At 38.2% G+C, this 22,284-nt stretch overlaps 1 protein-coding gene across 8 annotated transcripts in view; it reads left to right on the forward strand.

Moving 5' to 3' along the window:
* Positions 1-22,284, forward strand: part of diaph2 (diaphanous-related formin 2) — a 427,538-nt gene that overhangs the window by 132,417 nt on the left and 272,837 nt on the right. For all 8 annotated transcript variants that reach the window (XM_051860865.1, XM_051860870.1, XM_051860871.1 and 5 more), the window contains 7 exons: positions 1,605-1,713; positions 5,873-5,983; positions 7,672-7,784; positions 10,692-10,808; positions 16,423-16,541; positions 17,682-17,746; positions 18,998-19,102. In XM_051860865.1, coding sequence (XP_051716825.1) covers positions 1,605-1,713; positions 5,873-5,983; positions 7,672-7,784; positions 10,692-10,808; positions 16,423-16,541; positions 17,682-17,746; positions 18,998-19,102 — 739 coding nt within the window. The remainder of the gene's footprint in view (positions 1-1,604; positions 1,714-5,872; positions 5,984-7,671; positions 7,785-10,691; positions 10,809-16,422; positions 16,542-17,681; positions 17,747-18,997; positions 19,103-22,284) is intronic.

Here is a 22,284-nt window from a genome sequence, read left to right on the forward strand (position 1 = left end):
AAAAAAAAATTGACGTGTAATTTGACTGTTTAGTTTGTCTCACGTCCCATTACATAGATAGGGCAGGGTTTATTACCTATACTGCATCCAACCACCTGGGGGCGATCAAGACGCTTTGGCTTCACTTTTCATCAGGACCCGTGTGGCCATGGCCAATATTATCCGTCTGCTTGAATAAATCGCACTTAGTTTTGTGCTTTGTTATTTTTGATATGAGACAAAGTCTCAAATTTCAAATTCTGTCCATTTTATTACGAAATTCAAAAAAAAAAAAAAAAAAAAAAAAAAACGTTTTGGCGCTGTTTAATGTGGCGTGAACAGATATTCTCTGCTTTAAAACCAGTTTCAGCACGAAATAAACATGAATGAACACCCAAAGGTACGTTAAAAGATACAGTACAACTTAACAAAATCCGTATCCTGTCTCATGTTATCGCTCAATCAGTGTTTCAACCGTGGAAAGACATCAACAAAACAGCTTGTAAACAATACTGTCACATTTAACGTTACCTCAGAAAAACCATATTCAGTGACCATAACTCGTTAGCCAGCTAGAAAAATGAACTCTAGAGAGGAGCAATTTGTTAAATATATGCACCATATTACATATTTATTATATTTTTACTTAACCTATTCAATATTTAATGTGTTTGAATAAATCCATTATGAAAACAAGTATATTTACAAAAAAACTCATTTGAGTAGAAACATAAATATGTCATTAAAAAGTTATTATAACATTATTATTATAAAAAAAACAAAACAAACAACAACAACAAAAAAAAAAAACTGCCATATGCGCAATTTAAATGTTCGTATACAGTATTACATTAATGTGCTAACTGAAATGGTTCCCTGTATAGTTAACAACATTATTTGTGGGGTTTTGTTCATGTACTGTACCTGATATATATCTAAATGAATGGATGTCGAAACTGAATGAAATTGAATCGAAACTGAATCGAAATCGGAACTGAATCGAATCACTCATCGAATCTTCTTTTCATTCTATTTACATTTTAGGGTGAACTATCTTTAAGTTAAAGTAACTCTGTCAGTTTCCAATAAGGCTCCTCCCCTAAACCCCAACACCTGGGTCTGGCCGATAAAAGCCAAAAGACAAATTAACCTATCCTAACCTGATGAGAGCAGGACCAGTGACATGCAAGATACACAGTTAAGACAGTCTTGCATGTGTTTATTTACTTAATTGGCTATTTTTACACAAACACTGGTTTGTTCTGTTGTTGTTGTTTTGTCTATGATGCGTTCTCTACATGGGTCTTTGTAAAGTCCTTAATTTGCTTTCCCACCAGCACTTTTTGTACTTCTGTCCAAACACATCTCTTCAGTTCTCTTATGTTGCTGCTTTTTACACAGCGTCGCATACTGTAGACTAAAGGGCCCCTCTAACATAACATTAGGCTTGCTTTGATTTTGCACACCCACAGTGAGCTATAAAAGCTACATAAAAATCTGTGACATTGTTCCAGGTCTCCTGCTTGAACATTGGGTGAACATTCTGAACTAATGTCACGGTCGTTGCTTGATAAAAATCATATTTACCTAAACACATTGTTTTTTGTCGTCTTGCTTTCTTTTAGTCTGGATAAGATCCTGGCAGCCATGACCATTGCAGCAGAGAGGAATAATAAGGAGAGGTTTGCTCCGATAGTGGAGGGGTTGGAAAACCACGAAGCCCAGCAGCTACAGGTCAGTGAAAATGCCCTTTCCAAGAAACAAAGAGTCAGAGAAAGTCTCCTCCCCACCTGCCACTTCACCTTATTACCTGCATGTTATAATTCATCACACTCTTTATTTTAGACACATTCACATACATACTTTAATAGACAAAATTTACACAGAGACATTTTTGTTTGCTCTGAAAAGAATGATTAAACAGCAGAATTTCAGCTTAGCAACTTGGCATCTGGTTAAATTAAACTGTGGGAGGTTAGTGAATAAGACACAGGATTTTGTGTTGAAATGCTGCATGCTAATGTGGAGCAAGTGTAGTCAATTCTCTCTAAATATTCTGCATTTTAAACAAACCTTAGAGTTTCACATGTGTCTTCAGAACTTTAAAAAAGATCATGCTTAAAATGCTCATATTTTTATTTTATTTTGGGGATATGTTTTCATATTAGCCTGTGTCTGAATTTAGATGTTGTGTCTGTTATTATCTAGAACGAGCACGTAATATTCAAGTGGAACACACATCACATCATACGTGTTCTAAATTTTATATGCCCTCATGTTTTATTTCACTTATTTCAAATAATTAGTAGAATTCTGCTTGCCCAGGGCAGCAGATATAGATCTGCTGTGTTTAGTGTCAGTCAATGCGAGAGGCCTCTTCACTCCGAATGCTCTGTTTGATGCTGGAGCCAGGTAGAAATTGGCACATCTGTCACTCAAAGCTCTTCTGCACCTCGACTCAGCTTGACATGTAAACAAGTCCCCCTATCCCTCTCCTCACTGTGTTCATTGGTCGTCTGTCAACCCTGCCACCTACGCCACAAGCTGCTGGCTATTCTAATGGAACGGGAGGTGTATTATAAACCCTAATCAGCCCCAACCAGGTCACACAAAGAACCCGGAGCTCTGGAAACTGGAAATAAATAAATAAATAAAAAATTATTTTCTTGAGAGGTGGTTACTTCATCATCCCCCTTTCTTAATTTTTCCTCTGCATTCTCCAATCTGGTCTCAGAGGAACTGACTCAAAAGGGCAAGAATGCAGCACCACACCTGTATTTATCATTCTCCGCTTCTCCACAACCTGCAGTGATCTGTGACCAAGCACAACAAGCCACTCTCACCCATTCATTAACCAAATCCCCAATCTTTATGTTGCTGTTGAGAGAGCAGACGAAGACAACAATATGATACAGAGGAAGTGCGAGAAGAAGGGAGGAGTGAATCTGTTTTGATATTGTGCCTTGTTTTCCTACTTTAAAAAAAGGTTTTTAATGAAAAGAACCGCTGCTAATTGTCAAGTAAATTAAAACACCGCACCAACGCTGGCGGTTAAAAGAAATTAAACACTTTTAAAACCTGCAATGAGCTGCAGAGCCTGACTTTTTAAATGTGATTAAAATGTGTTTTGTCGTCACGCCATCTCAGTGACGCAAGCACGCAAACCGTCCCAGCAGTGCCGTTTTTTAATTACTCCGTTGAAATCCACCTCCGGCAGTCTGCTACAGAAGCTCATCATTGCACACTCAACCCATAAAGGAAAATAAGCCCCTCAACCTGCACTAACACCCTATCTGCAACATCATTCCAAACAGGCGCTGGTGTGTTGACGCAGCTGATGATAAAAATGCATTTGGCCTCCGGAGAACTCGAAGAATGATCTTGATTCACTCAGTGAGACTCTTCAATGATTCAAATTGAAATAATTGCTCAAATGGGAATACGAGACGATTTAAGAACTTTGGTAATGTGGAGGCATAATGTTGTATGATGGGAGCCTCAGCAATGTGGGCTTCATTGGTTTGCCTGCAGCCCCTGGGTAGCTGGGACTTCAAGAGAAGGAATCAAGTATAGTGCTATTTGGTATCTGATGCCAAAAGACCACTCTTGAGCCCAAGAGCCCTTCTATGTAAATTTATATTTATTTCTGTTTTATATACACTTTTTCTTTTCAAGTTTAGTTTTGGTTAGTTTCACTCCCTTTTGTTAGCTTTAGTTCATTTTAGTTTTCATTAAGAGCTTCAGTTAGTTACTACAAAGGGACAAAAAGAACATGATTGAGGGATGTGGGCTTAAAGTAAATGTTGCATTACATCCATCTGTATTATAGGCTATTAAAAAAAAAAAAAATCTAACAATCAATTGAATCAAAGATCATCATTGCATCTCTGAATTAGAGCCAGCACTTTATTTTGATAGTCCACTTTAGACATTCTGCTATAAATATAAGTTTATAACTATAAGTAACTTTGCATCTACATGTCAACTACCATTCAAAATAGTATTAGTAGACTGTCTGCTTATTATCTGCTTAGACATTATTTTGATGGTCCCCCAACAGACAGTGGGTCTCATTCACTGATAAACGCGTACACTATTCATATTTATACGCAAATTTGAACTTCCCACAAAAACTTTCCACCTAATTAACAACACGTGTGTACGCACATGAATTTGTTCTTAAACCCATTCTAATGTTGATGAATTCGGAGTATTCTAAATGAGCAACATCTCGCCTGAGATCCCCGAGCAATGGCAAGAGTGCCATCCTCAAAACAATTTTAAACTCAAACACCTTTTATACAGACACCTTTTAATTGAACTTTTATTACAGACCTGATTAGCCAGCATATCTGTGTCTTTATGCAGAGCTACCTTGCAGCTTAAGCTACAGCACACCTTTTCTTACTCTTTTATTGACTGTTAGTAGACTAAAGCCTTTTTTTTAAGCGTACGCTAGTGTACGCGCACAGTCGAATGCACAGCCTTGGAAAGTATACTTCATTTGACTTGTACGCATGCACAGGCGTTCCATGCTTGCGCAGTTTTGAGCAATCTCTCGTTACAAGTTACAACCCATGTAAACATCTTTGTATTCTTTCATGCTAGAGTCGTACAAATGAGGGTACTTTCTAACCTCTTCGCACAATCTCTCGTCTATGTAGGCCTCCATTTTTGCTGTAGCTTGCATGCGTTCTGTTCTGCATGTGTCTGTTCTGTATATGCAGTTTTCTTCAACTACCTTGTAAATCGACGCCCCCCAGGGCATGGTTGCTACCTTGTGGATAAAGTAATTACTGAAAAAATAAATACATAAATAAATAAAAAAAATACGCATGTGTGTAAAAGTACAAGTTCGCGCATACTCTTCTGATGACAAAATTCGCGTCACACGCACTGTACGCTGACCCTCGCTTAAAAAGTAAACTATAGTTTGGGCTTAACAGTCTACTAATACTGTAATGAGAATTGACATATAGTTGCAAATTAATAAGAGTGAGTTGACATGTACTTGCAAAGTTACTTATAGTTAGTCAAATGTGTAAAGTGGATTATCGAAAGTGTGTAGTGTAACCTACAATTTTATTCTGTATTTTTCCTTTGGGTTAATTCAAGCTTTTTTGGTTCCTAATGTCCCATGGAAAGCAGGGGGCGGAAATGGATCAAACCTATGCATCTCTCCGGATGATGTCATTCCCCAAATGTTATGTCAAACAGTGTCTTTCCATTGGATTAAGTCAGATTTCTGTTTTTGGGGACGCTCTTTGGAGGGAAAACAAGCGGGAGTCAGAATGACAGAGCTTCTCTTGACTAATAAAATCATGCAGGACAATAACACATGCAGACCCTCAACAACTCTAAAATTCCAGGCTGAGGCTGGTGAAGGTATACTCTTCACATGTCCATCAAGAGTGATATTTCCACTCGGCATCGATCAACCAAGCGAAGAGCATTCCTTCTCATCCTAGCCGGCTCCCTGGAGCCACCTTATAGCCTGTTAAGAACCATCAGCACTCCTCCCTGCCCACTGCCATGATCCGATAAATCAATTAAAAATACACATCTGTTCAGCCAGGCCTGCTCCCTCCTTCTATCCCTCCTTCCTCTGGACAGCTCTACTAATCCACTTGCATCTTTTCCCTTCACTTTTCCCCTGTTTTTCTGTTACAGTTCTTCAAAGTGCCAACTGCCTCGTTCCATCTTGATGAATTCATTTTATTTTAAGTAATGTGATATATAGATTTTTTTCTTTAAGATGAGAGATGAGTGCAGTGTGAATAAGAGGCTGTTGCAGAGTTGTACATTTTAATCATTTACTGCCAAAGGGATGATTCTAAGAATTTGCTTGCATTAAATGATGGTTGTGTATGTGTGCATGTGTGTGTGAATACAGGTGGCTTGCATGCAGCTGATCAATGCCCTCGTTACCTCCCCGGATGATTTAGACTTCAGGATACACTTACGAAATGAGTTTCTGCGCTGTGGCCTCAAGAAGATACTACCAGTGAGTAAATATTTTGCTTTATCATTTCACTTTTATATTTCTATTTTATCCTTTTTTTTTTAATTTATTTTTTTATTTTTTTATTAAACTTTTTGAATGCTTGATTTCTTTTTAATAGTGGTATGATATACGCTCATAAGTTTTCCTTATGTGGTAAGTTGGTAAATACATAGGAACATTTTTAAAAAAAAATGCTGTTATAAATCTGTAGTTTATCAAATGACAGATGCAGTTTTCTTAAAAAATTTGGGTTTTAAAATGACTTCAGTGAAAGCTAAGATATAAAAAATGAAGACTGAAAAAATTGTTTTACGTAACAATCAAAAACTTTTGAACAAATGAACAAAACAATTAAAAATTGCTGAAATGTGCCCTGGTTTGGTGTCCTCCCTAATGGCACAGCTTTGTTTCATAAAGGCCGTTCCCCTCACACATCATTATCAATCAGCGCACATATCTCTGCTCCATGCTGCCACAAAGCCCGCAACCAGGCCAGCACATCACTCACCATCTCATTTATGTGGGCATTTCCTCACTCTTAATAAGTCATTTTGACTGCTCCCCGTATTATTGCTACAATTATTATAATTATCTCAATCTACCCCCGCATATGATGAGCTTATCGTAATTTATGAATAATGTATTTGAAAGTTTAATAGGACAATTAAATATGACATTGTTCTCTAATTGTGAATAATGAGTTTTCAGGTTTTAGTATCCTCAAAATGGCAAGTGCAAAGGGAAAGAAACAAAGTGAAAGACAAATGAGATGCACTAAAGGAGAGTTAGAAAATGGTGTCTGATGAAATGAAAATACAAATTTCTGGAGTTGTATGTGTGTGAGTGTTAGTGTGTGCGAGAGAGCGAGAGAGACTTGGTCCTGCCTCCTACTGTGGCATAACGAGTACTCTGTCTCTCTGATTGGCTGTTTCTTTAAGACAGATGGCATGCCTGAAGTATAGCCCACTGATTGATAACTAGAGAAATTGGGTTACATTTGGCTCTTCACCGTCCACAAACTACACCATCATTGATTCATAGTGGAGTTATAAAGCACACCTTTTTTGTTATCCTCTCTTTTTTATCTCTCTCCCTTTCTAAACCCTTTCTGTCTCTCTCATATGTCGCAGGTATACAAAGCAAGACAATCTGTGTACCATAGAAAAACAGATTGACTCTTACCGCAATACAATGCTAATCAGACTTGTAGTTTTAATTGACACCTTAGTTTTAAATCGCTTGATGAGCACAGTTTTCTCAGAAATGCTGTTATTATGAGGAGATACCAACCTCCATGGCTCTACCATTGGAGTAAGCACAACACGAAAACAAAACAAACAAACAAAAAAATCCCACTGCATTGCAAGACATGCAGACATTTTCTTATTCATTTGGACTATTAAAACCTGTAAACTGTCAACTTTGAATGCGTATATGACTGCTAAAATTGAATTGGTCAGCATTTGGGAGTATACTAGCATGGCCTTAAAACTCACTGATATGTACTAAATGCCACAAAAATAATTTTGATTTCTTAAGAGGCCTTTAAGTGGGTCATGTACAAAGAGGTGCTTTCAAGGTGTTCAAAAAGCAGACATTTTCTCGAACTTCCTCTTATATTACCACTGTTATATGACGACGTGTTCATCAGTCACTCATTCTTCTCATATCACCCTCTGTAATCACAGGAGCTGAAGGAGACGGAGGAGCTCGACATTCAGCTGAAGGTGTTTAATGAAAATAAGGAGGAGGATTCCATCGAACTGTCTCACCGACTAGATGACATCCGTGCAGAGATGGAATATCCTTTTTACCGCTGCCTCGGCCGTGCGTGCAGCCGTAAGGGCGCCCGGTGCAGCTCATGGGTCTAAAGCCAAGACCTCCAGTTCATTCAGAAGGGATTTGAGAATCAGGTTTTTTTTTTTCAATTCCAGTCCAGCCTCTGGCAACTCTGGTGGTAAACAAACCTCTTCACATCAACACATGCATGCACCGCACACATATCCCAGCATCCTCCTCTGGCCCTGAGCTCATTATACTGACATTCCAGAGACACAGGAAGCAACCTCTACGCTCACCTCTTCTCTGTTTCATTCCCCCTCAAATCTGCGGATAGACTATGTTATGCGGCTATGGAAATCCGTTCACACTTATTTTCTCCCTGTTTCTACATCTGCATCTGACCCATAAGGCCACAGATGCGTACGTGGCAGCCATATGCAGTAGCTTCTGGATTTGTGTGTGTATTCTCGCAGTACCCTTTATAAAGTAGCTTGAAGCCCTTCACTGAATTCAAAAAAGAGTAAGGCATATATTTCCGGTTATTTTAGTTCTGATTTTGTTTATATCTTTTATCGTTTCACCCTCTTTCTGTAAGCTCTCAGAGGGAAAGCTTTGCTGAAATGATGGAGAAGCTAGTTTTAGTTCAGGCTGTCTGGACTAATGATTTTCGTGAGCAGCCAACTGTGTAAGAGACACAACATTTGTCTCTAAGGACAATTTGGCATTGATCTGTAAGTGTCTTTTGTAATATGTGTGTCTAAGCAACAGTCTCTGTCTTTCTCAGTCCTTCTTTCCCCCCTCTTCTCTTTCTAAATGCCAAACATTTTCTAATCCCACCCTATATATTTATAGATAGAAATTCTATCTATCTATGTATCTGTTTGTCTATGTATGTATGTATGTATCTATGTATGTATGTACATAGATACATACATTTATACATACATACATACATAACCCTATCTATCTATCTATGTATCTATCTGTCTGTCTGTCTATCATCTCTCTCTCTCTCTCTCTCTCTCTCTTTCTCTCTCTCTCTCTCTCTCTCTCTCATTATTATTATTATTATTATTATTATTTTTATTATTATTAGGAATATAGCACTTTTGGTCCAGTTTAGTTCTGGCCATTGTAGTGACTTGAGGAATCTGTTGAATATTAATTGAAAGTTGGGCAGCGTGATTGATTGACCCTCCCTCTCTGTCTTTTGTATTGCTCAGCTTCATGCTGATACAGCTCATGTTTATGCATCACCTTCCCCACCAGTATATTACTGCAATGCCCCACTACATGCCCAAAATACAAATATGCACAGACGGTGTGTCTGTGTGCACACTCATGGGTCTGTTTAATAGAGAGAATAACTTTGGATAACGGTGTGTTTTGCTGGTTTTGAAGTGTGGAGAAAATAATTCACTTAAGCAGATCACCTGTGTTATCAGCAATAATGCTTTGAAGATGCTTGTATTCTCATATTGAGTTGACAGAACATAGGATACACTTACAACCTTATGAATAACTAAAATGATATGAGTTAATTAGAAAATGTTCAGCAGTGGTGGGGCAGATTGGTTTGCTGCAGTTGTTAAAGTGCAGTTCAGTGGCTTGAAGTCTTATTTTTTCATTTTATTGTTATTCCATACATATAGAGTTACTGTATATACTATAATATAGAGTTTTTTGTTTGCTTGTTTTTTTGTTTGGATTTCCCCGCAAATATCTCTGTTTTTAGTTTATATTCTTTTAAAGAATATATAATACTCTAACCTGAGTATTAAATACCGACAGACTCGCTATACTTTTTAGTTTTTCCTCTAAATATTGAGCCTCCACAGCTTTATGTTTTCTATCCCAGTGGAATGGAAGGAGCAAATGTGGTGGCTCAAAAAGCGTGCTCTAGTCCAGGCAGTGCATCACCCTGCAGTCTGCGTTTAAATATTTCAACAGACATTGTCATAGCGTAAAGTACATGTAATGGCTGGACTCAATTTTTCACCTCTGCCCAATGCACTGTACACACAATTTATGCCCATATTTTATTTTATTTTATTTTATTTTATTTTATTTTGAGTCAGTGCTAACTCTATCCTAGGACCATTAGTAGATACAATTAATGAGCTACCAAGTGCTACATTTAATCATCACATGCTTAAGCTTGCCACAATTGAAAATAGATGCACAGTCTTTACTCCAGTGGACATAACTGAGAGGGTTGGAATGTCAGTCCTTGAAATAATAATAATAGTAATAATAATAATTATAATTATAATAAAGAAGATGATGACTATCAAATGTTACATTTATTTTAGACTTGGAAAGCCACTGCCCTTTCTCTTGAGGGAGAGAAGATGCTGGACATGTAATCAATACTCTGCAAGTTTAAGAACACATCTCTTCAGTTTTGGAGACAAGTGAGACAAACTAAGGATGAGATTTCAGTTGCGAAAATAGATAAATAAATAAAAAAAAGGAAGTGACTGATCCATGTTTTATGGTTTTAAATAATCAAACTTAAAGAATGTTCATTTAATTCATGTCCAGGGCTAGGGTATGAACTGGCAGAAAAAAATCACTTTTCTTCAGTTCTTGTGTTTACTCATGTTAGCAAATTAGATCCCTATAGACACTTTAGAATGCAGACAGATAGCATCAGTTCTGGTTAGACTCAACCTTTAACTCAGCCCTCAATCTGAATTAAAACAAACAAGCAATTTCCAGTGATTGATGGCCATGCACCTTTAGTTGGATTTGCTTACACTTTATTGTTCTTTCTAATCTTAGAATTATACCACTGCACTTCTAATAATTCCTGTCACTCTAGTGCATATTTTATAAACCGTTTTATAAGCATATGTATATATAAATGTCATGTTTACTACATAGCAAACAAGATATGTAGTTGTGTCCTTAACCATCAATGCACTGATATGGGTGAGGTGTACCATCTCCTGTCCAACATGGTGAAAGACACAGGCTCAGAACCTTACTTCCTATCCATCCTCCAGCATCTGCTGCTCATCAGGAATGATTATTATATCAGGTGAGTGCCATCATATCTTAATTTTCCCTAAGTGTGATGTAAAAAAAACAAACAAACAAACAAACAAAAAAACCTACACCTACCCATTCATAAACACTTTTTTCAGTTTCTATTGACTTAACAAACGTATTCAGTATGAGAATTCCGAGATTATACATGGAAATAAATGGAAATAAATAGAACTAAATTAATAGACAAAATAAATTAAATTAAATTAAATAAAAAAAAAAAATGGTTTCCATTCATAAATAAATAAGATTAAATTTGACAAATAATATTGGATCAAATGTATGATTATGTAACATTTCTTTAGATAAAATTCCAGTAAATAAATGTATTGTGATGGTTTTTTTTTTTTTTTTTTTTTTTTTTTGTATGTTCAGCCGCATTCAGAATATGTGTGTCTGTCAGAAAGTGAAGAAATGATACTGAGCATTTCAGTTCACTGTTGCATCAGACCTGTTGCTGAGGTAAAATATTTAATAAAGAGGGACGAGTGAAGCGATGAAAGGGAGGGAATTTACCATGGACATGTTGCTGCTCACTTTGAGCCATGAATAATGTATTGCCTGGCTTGTTGGAAAAAGCGAGAAATAGAAAACACATTAAGCAAGTAGTATGGCAGATTCTTGTTCAGTGCCATCCCTCCCGCCCCTGTGTCTGTAACTCTGACGGCAGAAAACAGGATCACTACAAACACTGATTAAAAATGTATGCACTTATTAAAGACTCTTTCCCATAGGAAAGAAAAATAACAAGTGGGATCTCTTTAATGTCTCCAATTGTTTCTTTTTGTCACAAATGAGATTAAATAATGATAGAAAATTATGTCTCCTGCTTCTCAAACGTTTCTCCTTAGAAAAAGACTCTTGTAATCCCACAAAATTCAGACATTTTAATACTGTATAAACTCAAATATTTCACTTTCTGTTTTTATTCTTTTTTAAGAATTTTTAGCGGAACATCTGAAACAAAGTACATAAATGAGGGGTGTAACAGTACACAGAAGTCACGGCCATGCACCTTTAGTTGGCAATCCCCAATGCTAGGTTTCTTTCAATTTATTTTGAAGAGACAGTAGTGCAAATGACAGTTTGTTCCACCAAGCGGCATTTAGTCCCCCCCTGAGGTAGTTGGTACAGTACGGGCAGGCAAGGCAGGCAATTTTATTTTATTTTGATATTAAAATAAGTAACGAAGAACCAAATAGCAAACAAAAGACAAACAAAAAAAAATCAGGTACAGTAGCCTAGGTTTATTTAACATGTAGTATGAAATGCTACAGAAATTGAATAATCAAATGCATAAATATAAATCAGTCTTCACTGTATGAATATAAATTGATTCATATTAAAGATACAAAAGTGATTCAGTCAAAAATTACATTAAAGGATTAGTTCACTTTCAAATGAAAATTACCCCAAGCTTTACTCACCCTCAAGTGCCTCTATCCACATCCATCATTAACATACTCAACACGGCTCTTACGAAGAAAGTGTAAAACTCTCGCAGTTCAAAAAGCTTATGCTACGTCCTACGCCTTCCCTATTCAACTTACGGAAAATGCTTAACTGATGTGATGGCAGTTCTGTTTTTTTGAAAGTTGAATACAGAAGGCTGTCTGGCGGAAGCTAGATATTTTACTTCATAACTTGTTAAATATGGAATTTTTTTACACAAACGCATCACTTCACTTCAGAAGGCCTTTATTAACCCCCCGGAGCCGTGTGGAGTACGTTTATGATGGATGGATATGGATGGAGGCACTTTCTTCAGCTTCATACTCGTTGATCCCACTCACTGCCATTATAAAGCTCACATGCATTAGAATATTTATTAATATATCTACGATCGTGTCCGTCAGAAACAAGAAAGTCATATACACCTAGGATGGCTTGAGGGTGAGTAAAGCTTGGGGTCATTTTCATTTGAAAGTGAACTAATCCTTTAATGAAACTGACGGCAACAGTTGGTTGCTGAATGCAAGGATCTAATATACTGTTACATATGCAATTTTATGCCTGGTTTTCTCCATACATACCGCTTAGAATTAAGGCCAATCGTCAGACCAGAGAATCTTATTTCTCACCATCTTGGAGTCCTTCAGGTGTTTTTTCATGTGTCTTGCACTGAGGAGAGGCTTCCGTCGGGCCACTCTGCCATAAAGCCCCGACTGGTGGAGGGCTGCAGTGATGGTTGACTTTCTACAACTTTCTCCCATCTCCCGACTGCATCTCTGGAGCTCAGCCACAGTGATCTTTGGGTTCTTCTTTACCTCTCTCACCAAGGCTCTTCTCCCCCGATAGCTCAGTTTGGCCGGACGGCCAGCTCTAGGAAGGGTTCTGGTCGTCCCAAACGTCTTCCATTTAAGGATTATGGAGGCCACTGTGCTCTTAGGAACCTTAAGTGCAGCAGAAATTTTTTTGTAACCTTGGCCAGATCTGTGCCTTGCCACAATTCTGTCTCTGAGCTCTTCAGGCAGTTCCTTTGACCTCATGATTCTCATTTGCTCTGACATGCACTGTGAGCTGTAAGGTCTTATATAGACAGGTGTGTGGCTTTCCTAATCAAGTTCAATCAGTATAATCAAACACAGCTGGACTCAAATGAAGTTGTAGAACCATCTCAAGGTTGATCAGAAGAAATGGACAGCACCTGAGTTAAATATATGAGTGTCACAGCAAAGGGTCTGAATACTTAGGACCGTGTGATATTTCAGTTTTTCTTTTTTTAATAAATCTGCAAAAATGTCAACAATTCTGTGTTTTTCTGTCAATATGGGGTGCTGTGTGTACATTAATGAGGAAAAAAAATGAACTTAAATGATTTTAGCAAATGGCTGCAATATAACAAAGAGTGAAAAATTTAAGGGGGTCTGAATACTTTCCGTACCCACTGTGTATATATATATATATATATATATATATGTATATAAGCTTAGCATTTGTTGTCTCATATGCTTCTGTATTACATGGTCACTCTATAAAGATCTCATCACTCGTGTCTTTGGATGCTTTTGAACCTGGTGAGATGTTTTATTTAGATTGAAATGGCTGGTTGGGAAATTGTATGGCTATAATTTTAGATTAAAGGGATCCCTTGAGATCAGTGCATGCTTTGATGGCCGAGTCTCCAAGGAGAGGGAGGGAAGAATAGGCTGGTGGCATCTCTCTACTTCAGTCCGCATCAGTCGACAATGTCGCTCTTGTTCATAGGTGTTGGGAGGTACTCTGGTGATCAAAGCAAGCCATAAAGGAGAGCTGTCCGTGCCAATAGATTACATCGTTTGATTTTTAAGGCATTCTTTAAAGCCATTTCAACCAGACACCCTTATCCTCATTTAACTCTGCGCCCTCAACTCTGTCCTTGATTGTTTTTATGGAAAGTTTTCCCTCAATTTCTTTAATAACCTTTTTTAAAATTAAACAAAATAAACTGAACTATTTAATAACAGTTACCAGTGTCCTTCAGCTGTTCAGCCTTTCTTTTTACTGCTTTTTGGAGCAGTGGAAGATGTTGGGCAATAACTTTCTAAGACTCTCTAACAGAAGGCAGATCATAGGGAGGGTATATGGAGCACATCTTCTACTTTTGGCTGTGACTGATGTGAAGATTAGATGGGCAGTGTGGAGCAGGGGTTGGATGGGAGATGAGAGGCAGACAGTGAAGGTGCCAGACTGAGAGAGAGAAGGAAAGTGCGGCTCTGTTGAGTGGGACATATGCTGTCTCCTCTGGTGGGGTCTGACAGTTCTGGGTCAGTCGTCTCCTTCCCGGTTCTATCCAGCATGCGACAGTGGTGGTAGCCAGGATGTTGAGAAAATAGGGCGGCTTATTGAGATAATGATATGGTGTACATCAGTGACAGGCGTAAGCTTTGGGCCTTGCCACTAAGCCAGGCTCGGTGACACTCTCAGCCCTATCAGTTCCAGCCACCCCGTCCGCCCCCTCTGCACGCTTATTACACATCGCTGCCATGTCTCTTAAAACAAGGTCTTGAATTGGCAAATTGTACAAATATGATTATTTGTTTGGTTATTTAAATGTTATTTGTCATTGAGATTGGAGAGAGACATCCAATTATAGTTAATGTCTTAATAGCTGGTTTATTCAAAACATGTTCTTATATTTAAATGTTAGAACAAGAGATACAGTCCTCTTTGATGCTGTAATTCTGCTAAAATATATTTTACAGTACATTAAATGAGTATATTCTGATCAGAGACAGTAATGTTTTAGTATTATTTATATGCTTTTGTAGTATGTATTAATATTTTGAATTAGCTTTTATTTTTAATATTTTCAGTTTTCAGTTTTAATTTAAGTTTTAGTAATTTACTTTATATTTAAGTTGCAGTAATGCTTTTGTAATATTTCTATTTAGCTTTAAATAATTTTTATTCAGTTGTAGTTTTAGTAGTTTTAGTACTTTATTTCAGTTAGTTGCCAAAGTAGCAATTTTAAGTTTTTTATTTTATTTTATTTTATTTTATTTTAATTTATTTTATTTTTCAATTAATGGAGACAGTTTTTAATAACAACACTGATCAGGGAGCACCTGAAATTTTGCGTATTGTTATTTAGAGTAATCTTCATGTACACTTACGCTTTCATAGCTGAGTAATGGACATCTTGAATAATACATCTTTTTCTTATTACTAGCATACATATCAAAAGAGAGCAGCAAAGCAAACTGAAATTTAGATTGTAAATATAAGCTGAAGGACACTCCCTTTATTGCGTAATTTATTCACTTGGGCCAGCAAACTGTCATTCATCCATTAGCTTAGCTATATTCCCCCGCAAATATTGTTTATCAAGCAAGAATGTTTGGAGATTAAATAAAATCTAATACTCTAGAATTAAGTGGCTTTAGCTAAGAGTTGTGGTGCAATTATTTAGTACAGGGACATTTTTAAAGTCATGCTTGTTCATTAGAATTCAAAAGCTTGTTTTGTGTCGAGAAGCCGAGAGAAGGGGACGACACATTTCTGGGAGGAAAATTGAATACCTGCAAGAGACATTCAAGGTCATGCTTGGAACATAATTGTTTGCCACTATGGAGCTTGGCTTAAGTCGACATTGTATTTGTTAAATGTCACTCGCAATTAAAATTGGTAATAAAACTTGGAAAAGGTCACACACTAAGCGCCATGGAAGTATCTAGTCCCAGACCCATTTACTCCCCGTCCCGTCATTGTCACCCCTCCAAACACAAGGCCGTGTTTTCCCTGCCATTGTGTGACTAATTACACAGATTACACTGATTAGATTTGCGTCTCAGGTTTTATTGCTGCCCTTAATTGCCAAAGATGATTGCAAATTAGAGAGGGAAGCATGGAGGGCCCGGATGTCAGTTTGGCTTCACCTTGAATGGACAAAGTCACCCAACTGCTCACCCAACGGCTGCATGCTTTGCCGTTAGTGATTGCATTATGTACCGAAGGAAGCCTTAATTTAATGCCGTGAAATACCATTAAAAGATATGTCTTACCAGATGATTTATGAAGAACTGTCCTCACCGGAATGCACAAGGCAGTATTTTATTTGAAGTTAACAGCTTTGTCTCTTGTCATATTCTGCCCCCTCACTTTCGATGTACTTCTTTTTATTACAGGCCTCAGTATTACAAGGTGATCGAGGAGTGTGTGTCCCAGATCGTCCTCCACCGCAGTGGGATGGACCCTGATTTCGCCTACAGGGAGAGACTGGATGTAGACTTCAGTCACCTCATCGGTAAGTCTGAGATTAGGTCTCCTGGGTCTTGCAGAAAACATCTTTATGTTATGAACGCCACACTAAACCTTTATGCAGTTCCTCTTAAATTATTATTCATTAGTACAACTCAGCTTTCCAGAATATTACATTCTGTCTCGAACTGTATGGTCATGTGATAAAGTGGCCAGAACATTTCAGAATAAATTAAATGAGTTTCAGGTTTCGGTAACCAGCTTTAGGTAAAAGCAAGTATTGAGTTATATCACTTCAATCAAATCCACGAGAAAGACTTAATGGGATGTCTACGATATGATTACAACAATCTTGCACAGGTTCACACTACAGTCTGTCTAACATAACTGGGAAATCATGCTGCGTTGAGGGAGACACAACTGCAGTTGATAAAAGTTTGCGATTTCCTGGAGTAGATCTAATTATTATTCCCCGGTCCCCATGAGAGCCCTGTCTGAAACACCTGCACTCACCTGACACGTAAGATAAGGTACACTCATTATGCATAAATAAAACATTATCTGCAAAACCTGGCTGGCATGTCATGTCTTATAAACGCAACACGACTTCAGCTGTACCGGTTATATTTGCAGTCCTGGACTTTTTCATTTGTTTTTATGATTAAATGTTGGTGGGGAAATAAGCATTCATTGCCAATGGATTTGTCATCCAGTTCTTGGACACCAAATGAATTAATAAAATAAGGGTGATGTAAATTTTTATCCTCTTTTTTTGATTCTTTGCCCCCCTTTTGTGTTTTGTCACTAACACTTTCGTAACTTGCCAACAAAGGCTCATTAAAAGTTTCCAGACCCATCTGCAGAAACAAAAAAAAATGTTAGATTTTCTCACTTCTTCCCTTACTTTAATGAGTTGAAAACAGATTTTGCGGGGCACCGTTTTTAAATTTACATCTCAAACCTCCAGAACAGAATACAAATCTCCAGAGGGGAGGGGGTGGGGGGAGGGGTGGGGGTATGAGACACTGACAGGTTCATTTTATTCCGTTCGCTTTTTTGTTCCTTTGATTGTCTTCATTCGGTGTCTGATGTGGAATCTTAAGCATCGTGTTAACAATGCACCATGAAATTTGCATATACTTTTGTTTTGTGTGTTTTCATGTACCCGGCTATTTGTGTATGACAGATCAGTGCGTGGATAAAGCCAAAGTAGAAGAGAGTGAGCAGAGAGCAGCTGAATTCTCCAAAAAGGTGAGTTTATTAATCACCCTGGGTGCCGCTATTGGTATGCAACCAGGCTGCTGTCACCAAACTTTTTTCCAATGAGCGGTGAGACAGTGCATCGATTGCTCTCACCTGATCAATAGCTGGCAGCGGAGCAACATGATCTGTATCAGTGCAAGCAGAATCAATGCTGATGCTCCAATCTGCAAGCTTGTTGGTGCCGTACTGGGAACACTATTTACAGGCAGTGTTTTAGTGTTAAATTATATATATATATATATATATATATACGTTTCTTCTGGAGGTTGATAATGATAACACTTGCTGGTGTTGTCAATGAAGGCAAGAGCTGTATCCCATGATGCTTGAGGGAACACATAGTGTATCCATGCTCTTGCTCAGCTTCCTGCTCAACTCTGCCAAATGTCAGCCAGACATCTGAGGCTTGCAGTTTAATGGCAAAGTAACAAAAATACTAAAATAATTGAGTCTCTTTCACTATGTGTGCTCTTGTTTGTGTGTGTACCAGTGTTTTCACGCAGAAATTTTTGCACATATTTTTTTGCATATATTTATACTGTCATCCGTTCAAAAGTTTTGGTCATTAACATTTTTTTTTAAATGTATTTGATCAAAAATGCAGCAAAAACAGTAATGAAACAGTAATGTTGTAAACTATTATAACAATTTACAGCTGTTTTCTATTGTAATGCATTTTAAAATGTATTCCTTTGATGGCAAAGCTGAATTTTCAGCAGCCATTCCTCCAGTCTTCAATTTCACATGATTCTTCAGAAATGATTCTAATTTGCTGATTTGGTGTTCAAGAAACATTTCTTATTATTATCAATGCTAAAAACAGTGGTGCATTTTCAGGATTAGAAATGGAAAGATTCAAAGAACAGCATTTATTTGAAATTGAAATCTTTGTAACAATATCAAAGTCTACAGTTTACTGTGATTTTTGATCAATTTAATGCATTCTTGTTGAATAAGTGTTAATAAAAATCGCACTGACCTAAAATTGTTGAACGGTAGTTTATATGTAAAATATAGATTATTTAGATCAATGCAAATCCATCAACATTATATTGAATATGCATGTGTTAGAGCACTTTATGAGTGAATGAGACTCAGGCGTAAGTTGCAGGCAATTATAAGCTCTGGATCAAGATGACGATGATAGTGAAGGCAGAGAGAGATGGTGAAGGTGTTGATGTATCCTATGGCATCCGCAGATTTACGTTAATGTGTTTGTATGTGTGTTATTGTCTTCAGTTTGATGAGGAGTTTAGCGCACGGCAGGAGGCACAGGCCGAGCTGCAGAAGCACGAGGAGAAAATCAAAGGGCTAGAGACGCAGATCAACACCCTGCAGGCTCAGGTAACACTTACACCATAACCTACTATACAAACTCTTCTTTCCAGCACTTTAGGTTCATGAGCAGCCCCATTGGTATGACCCATTCAGCTGCTCTGCGATCTCAACCCAAGGGTATCGAACACAGGTTAACACTAACGGAAGATACCGCCGATGCCGTGGCCCATGTGTTCACCTTTAACATGCATAGTTTACCCTCCCTTTGGCACTGATTATACCACAGAACCGATCTGTGCTGTGTTGTATTCTCAGAGGCTTAGAAATCCACCGAGGTTTCTTTTGACTTCCCTCATGAGAGCTTGGTGGTTCCTATCTTTCCTTAGAAGAGCCCTTTATCCTACAGATCCATGAAGCAACACACCTACTTTTCCGGTTTCCAGACTGCCTTTCTTTAACTTCCAAATATTCTTCAATGGCTATTAAACTACCAGGCATTAAATTATTTGTCTCCATCACAAAAACTTCTTGACTCTCAGTGCCTCGGCTCATCAAATGCCCTGGAAAAGACCTATACAAGCACATTAGGATCACTAGTACTTATTTTCTCGGTTGTGAGGTCATATGAAGTAAATTTTTCTCTGTCTGCTTCAAATGGTAATGCAACTGCTAATGTGGTGGCGAAGAGAAAGACTCTGCTAATTTGGTCAAATTGAAACCTTTTTATCGTTTATCGTGAATGCAGTGGTGCTCTAAGTGGGTATTTTAAGACTTGAGGGATTGTATGATTTAATAAAGGGCCAATCTCCCCCCTCAAATTGTTGGATTTGATTTTTCTCAATTGCTCCATCGCAGCCTGTTCCTAGCTATTGTATCAACGCTGTGAGGGATTGCGTTACGTCTTTGCCTTTCACATCATCGTTCCTGTCTAGAAAAACCCTCAGTCCTTCACCCGCAAAATGACTGCTATTTCCTACTAAACTCAATTTTAAACATTTTAGATTTTAGTGGTGCCTTGGGACAAAAGAAGTAGCTTGCTTGCTAGCTTATGGAGTTTAATAGGAGAGAAAAAGCACCATTTGTGAAGCGCCATCCACGGCGTAAATAGTTTTCCAGAAACCAAATATATTGCAGTCTGAAAAGCCAGCACTTCGTCTTTCTGTTTACTTACCTCTCAACATCTCCAAGCCCTATTGCCCCCATCTTCCCCCAACAAGCGTCTCCCCACCTCCAAACCGAGATGAGTTGCTGTCATTAAGGACCCTGGCAGCTTGGACGACCATTCATTCTCACAGATTTACCAAATGGGTACATTAGTGGAGGCGGAGCTGGAATGGGTTCCTCCCAGTGCAAAGCAGAGCTTCTTAGACCCCGGCACTTCATTTGTGTGCAGTCCTCGCCCCTGCACTTCATCTGCCCCGAGAGCCGAATCACTGTGCGTTACTCACTCTGCCTCCCTCCTTCCCTCAATCTGCCTCGTCCATCACTTTTTCAACTCCTACACATATTCATGAGCCCAGGCCTCTCTGCGCTCCGCTCCTCATCAGTCACCATCATCCCTCCTTTTCTGCACTCATTCATGCTGAGCCATATTGCGTGCACCCAATGCGGACACTGCAACCCCGTTAATGACTGCTCACCTGCTCTCTTCTGCTTTGCTTTCCTGGACCACAGTGTCATTCGGCTGTTGTTTTTCCCTGGGTGTCCTTCAGTCTTACCCCATGGCGAACTCATTCTCTTTGAAGCTCAGTCGTCTCCAGCACATTAACAGGTAGAGTAGCGAAGCAGAGCCCTAGAGACGCATACTCTTTCCAAGCGTGTGCTCTGAAGGAACGTTCAAAGCTTTGGCTCCATAACACATTCTCACATCAACAGACTTCTGGTGCTTCTGGTGGATAACATGTAATGCGCTCGCTAAAGAAGCACCAGGATATTAGCATTAAAGTGTTGAACTCATCCCGTGGGTGTTTTGGCACATCTGAAAGGGATATAAACTCATAGGTTGTCATGCGCAAAGCTGACAAATCGTATCCTTTATTAGACAGCCGGTGTAGAACTCTTCTCCCGCTGTAGTTTCACAATGTTGTCAGGTTGTGGGTGCACAACACATCACCGTGAAAACTGACTTCACTCACCCACACTTCAGCCCACATGCTGACTTCTTGGTCTTTGATGGTCTGGTACAGATGGAAAGTAGAATTTCAATCTATTTGAAGGGTTAATTCATCCAAAAGTGAAATTTCTGTCATTAATTACTCATCCTCATGTCGTTCCAAACCCGTAAGACCTTCGTTCATCTTCAGAACACAAATGAAGACCTTTTTGATGAAATACAAGTGGTTTTTTATCCTCAATAGAAAGCAACTAAATTACCACATTCAAGGTCCAGAAAATTAGTAAAAACATTGTTAAAATCGTCAACATGACTGCAGTGGTTCAATTAATGTTCTGAAGCGACGAGAATACTTTTGTGTACAAAAAACAAAACAAAAATAATGACTTTATTCAACAAATTTGTCTCTCCCCTCGGAAAAACTCAGAAGCGCTGAACGGCGTTCACTGCATCAACTGTGTATGAGTCTGAAAGGGTAGAGAAGAAATTGTTGAATAAAGTCGTTATTTTTTTGTTTTTGTGCACAAAAAGTATTCTTGTCACTTCATAACATTAAGGTTGAACTACTGTAGTCACGTTGTCTTTAATACCTTTCTGGACCTTGAATGTCGGTAATTACGTTGCTTTCTATGGGGGATAAAAAAGCCCTTGGATTTCATCAAAAATATCTTAATTAGTGTACCGAAGATGAACTAACCTTTTAATTTCTAATAGCAAAAACACAAATTTACAACCAAGTACTGAAACCTCTCATCTGAATTAATGATCCAAGGGTTACCTCTTCAAAAGCCTGTCTCCATATTTTACCTCTCTATGATAATCATTGTCTCTATGATAAGCCTCACTAGGTTACATTATGATGTACATTTTAAGAGTTTTGAGCTGACAAGCACGAATGCCACAATTTTTAACATTATTTTGTGCCATTAGAGTGACCGTGGTTCAAGGACAACAAAGAGATGACAGCAAAGATAAGCTTATCAACAGATTTGCCTTTAACACATAATTGAAGAGAGCCATTATTCAGAGGAAGCAGCGCAACAGCTCATGTGAAAATAATAGTCATCTGGGCTCATCAAAGCCGTGGTATGGTAAATTTCGGACAGACTGAATATGAAATAGAAAGAATAAAATA

This window comes from Ctenopharyngodon idella, chromosome 14 (assembly GCF_019924925.1).
Source record: "Ctenopharyngodon idella isolate HZGC_01 chromosome 14, HZGC01, whole genome shotgun sequence".
Classification (NCBI taxonomy): domain Eukaryota; kingdom Metazoa; phylum Chordata; class Actinopteri; order Cypriniformes; family Xenocyprididae; genus Ctenopharyngodon; species Ctenopharyngodon idella.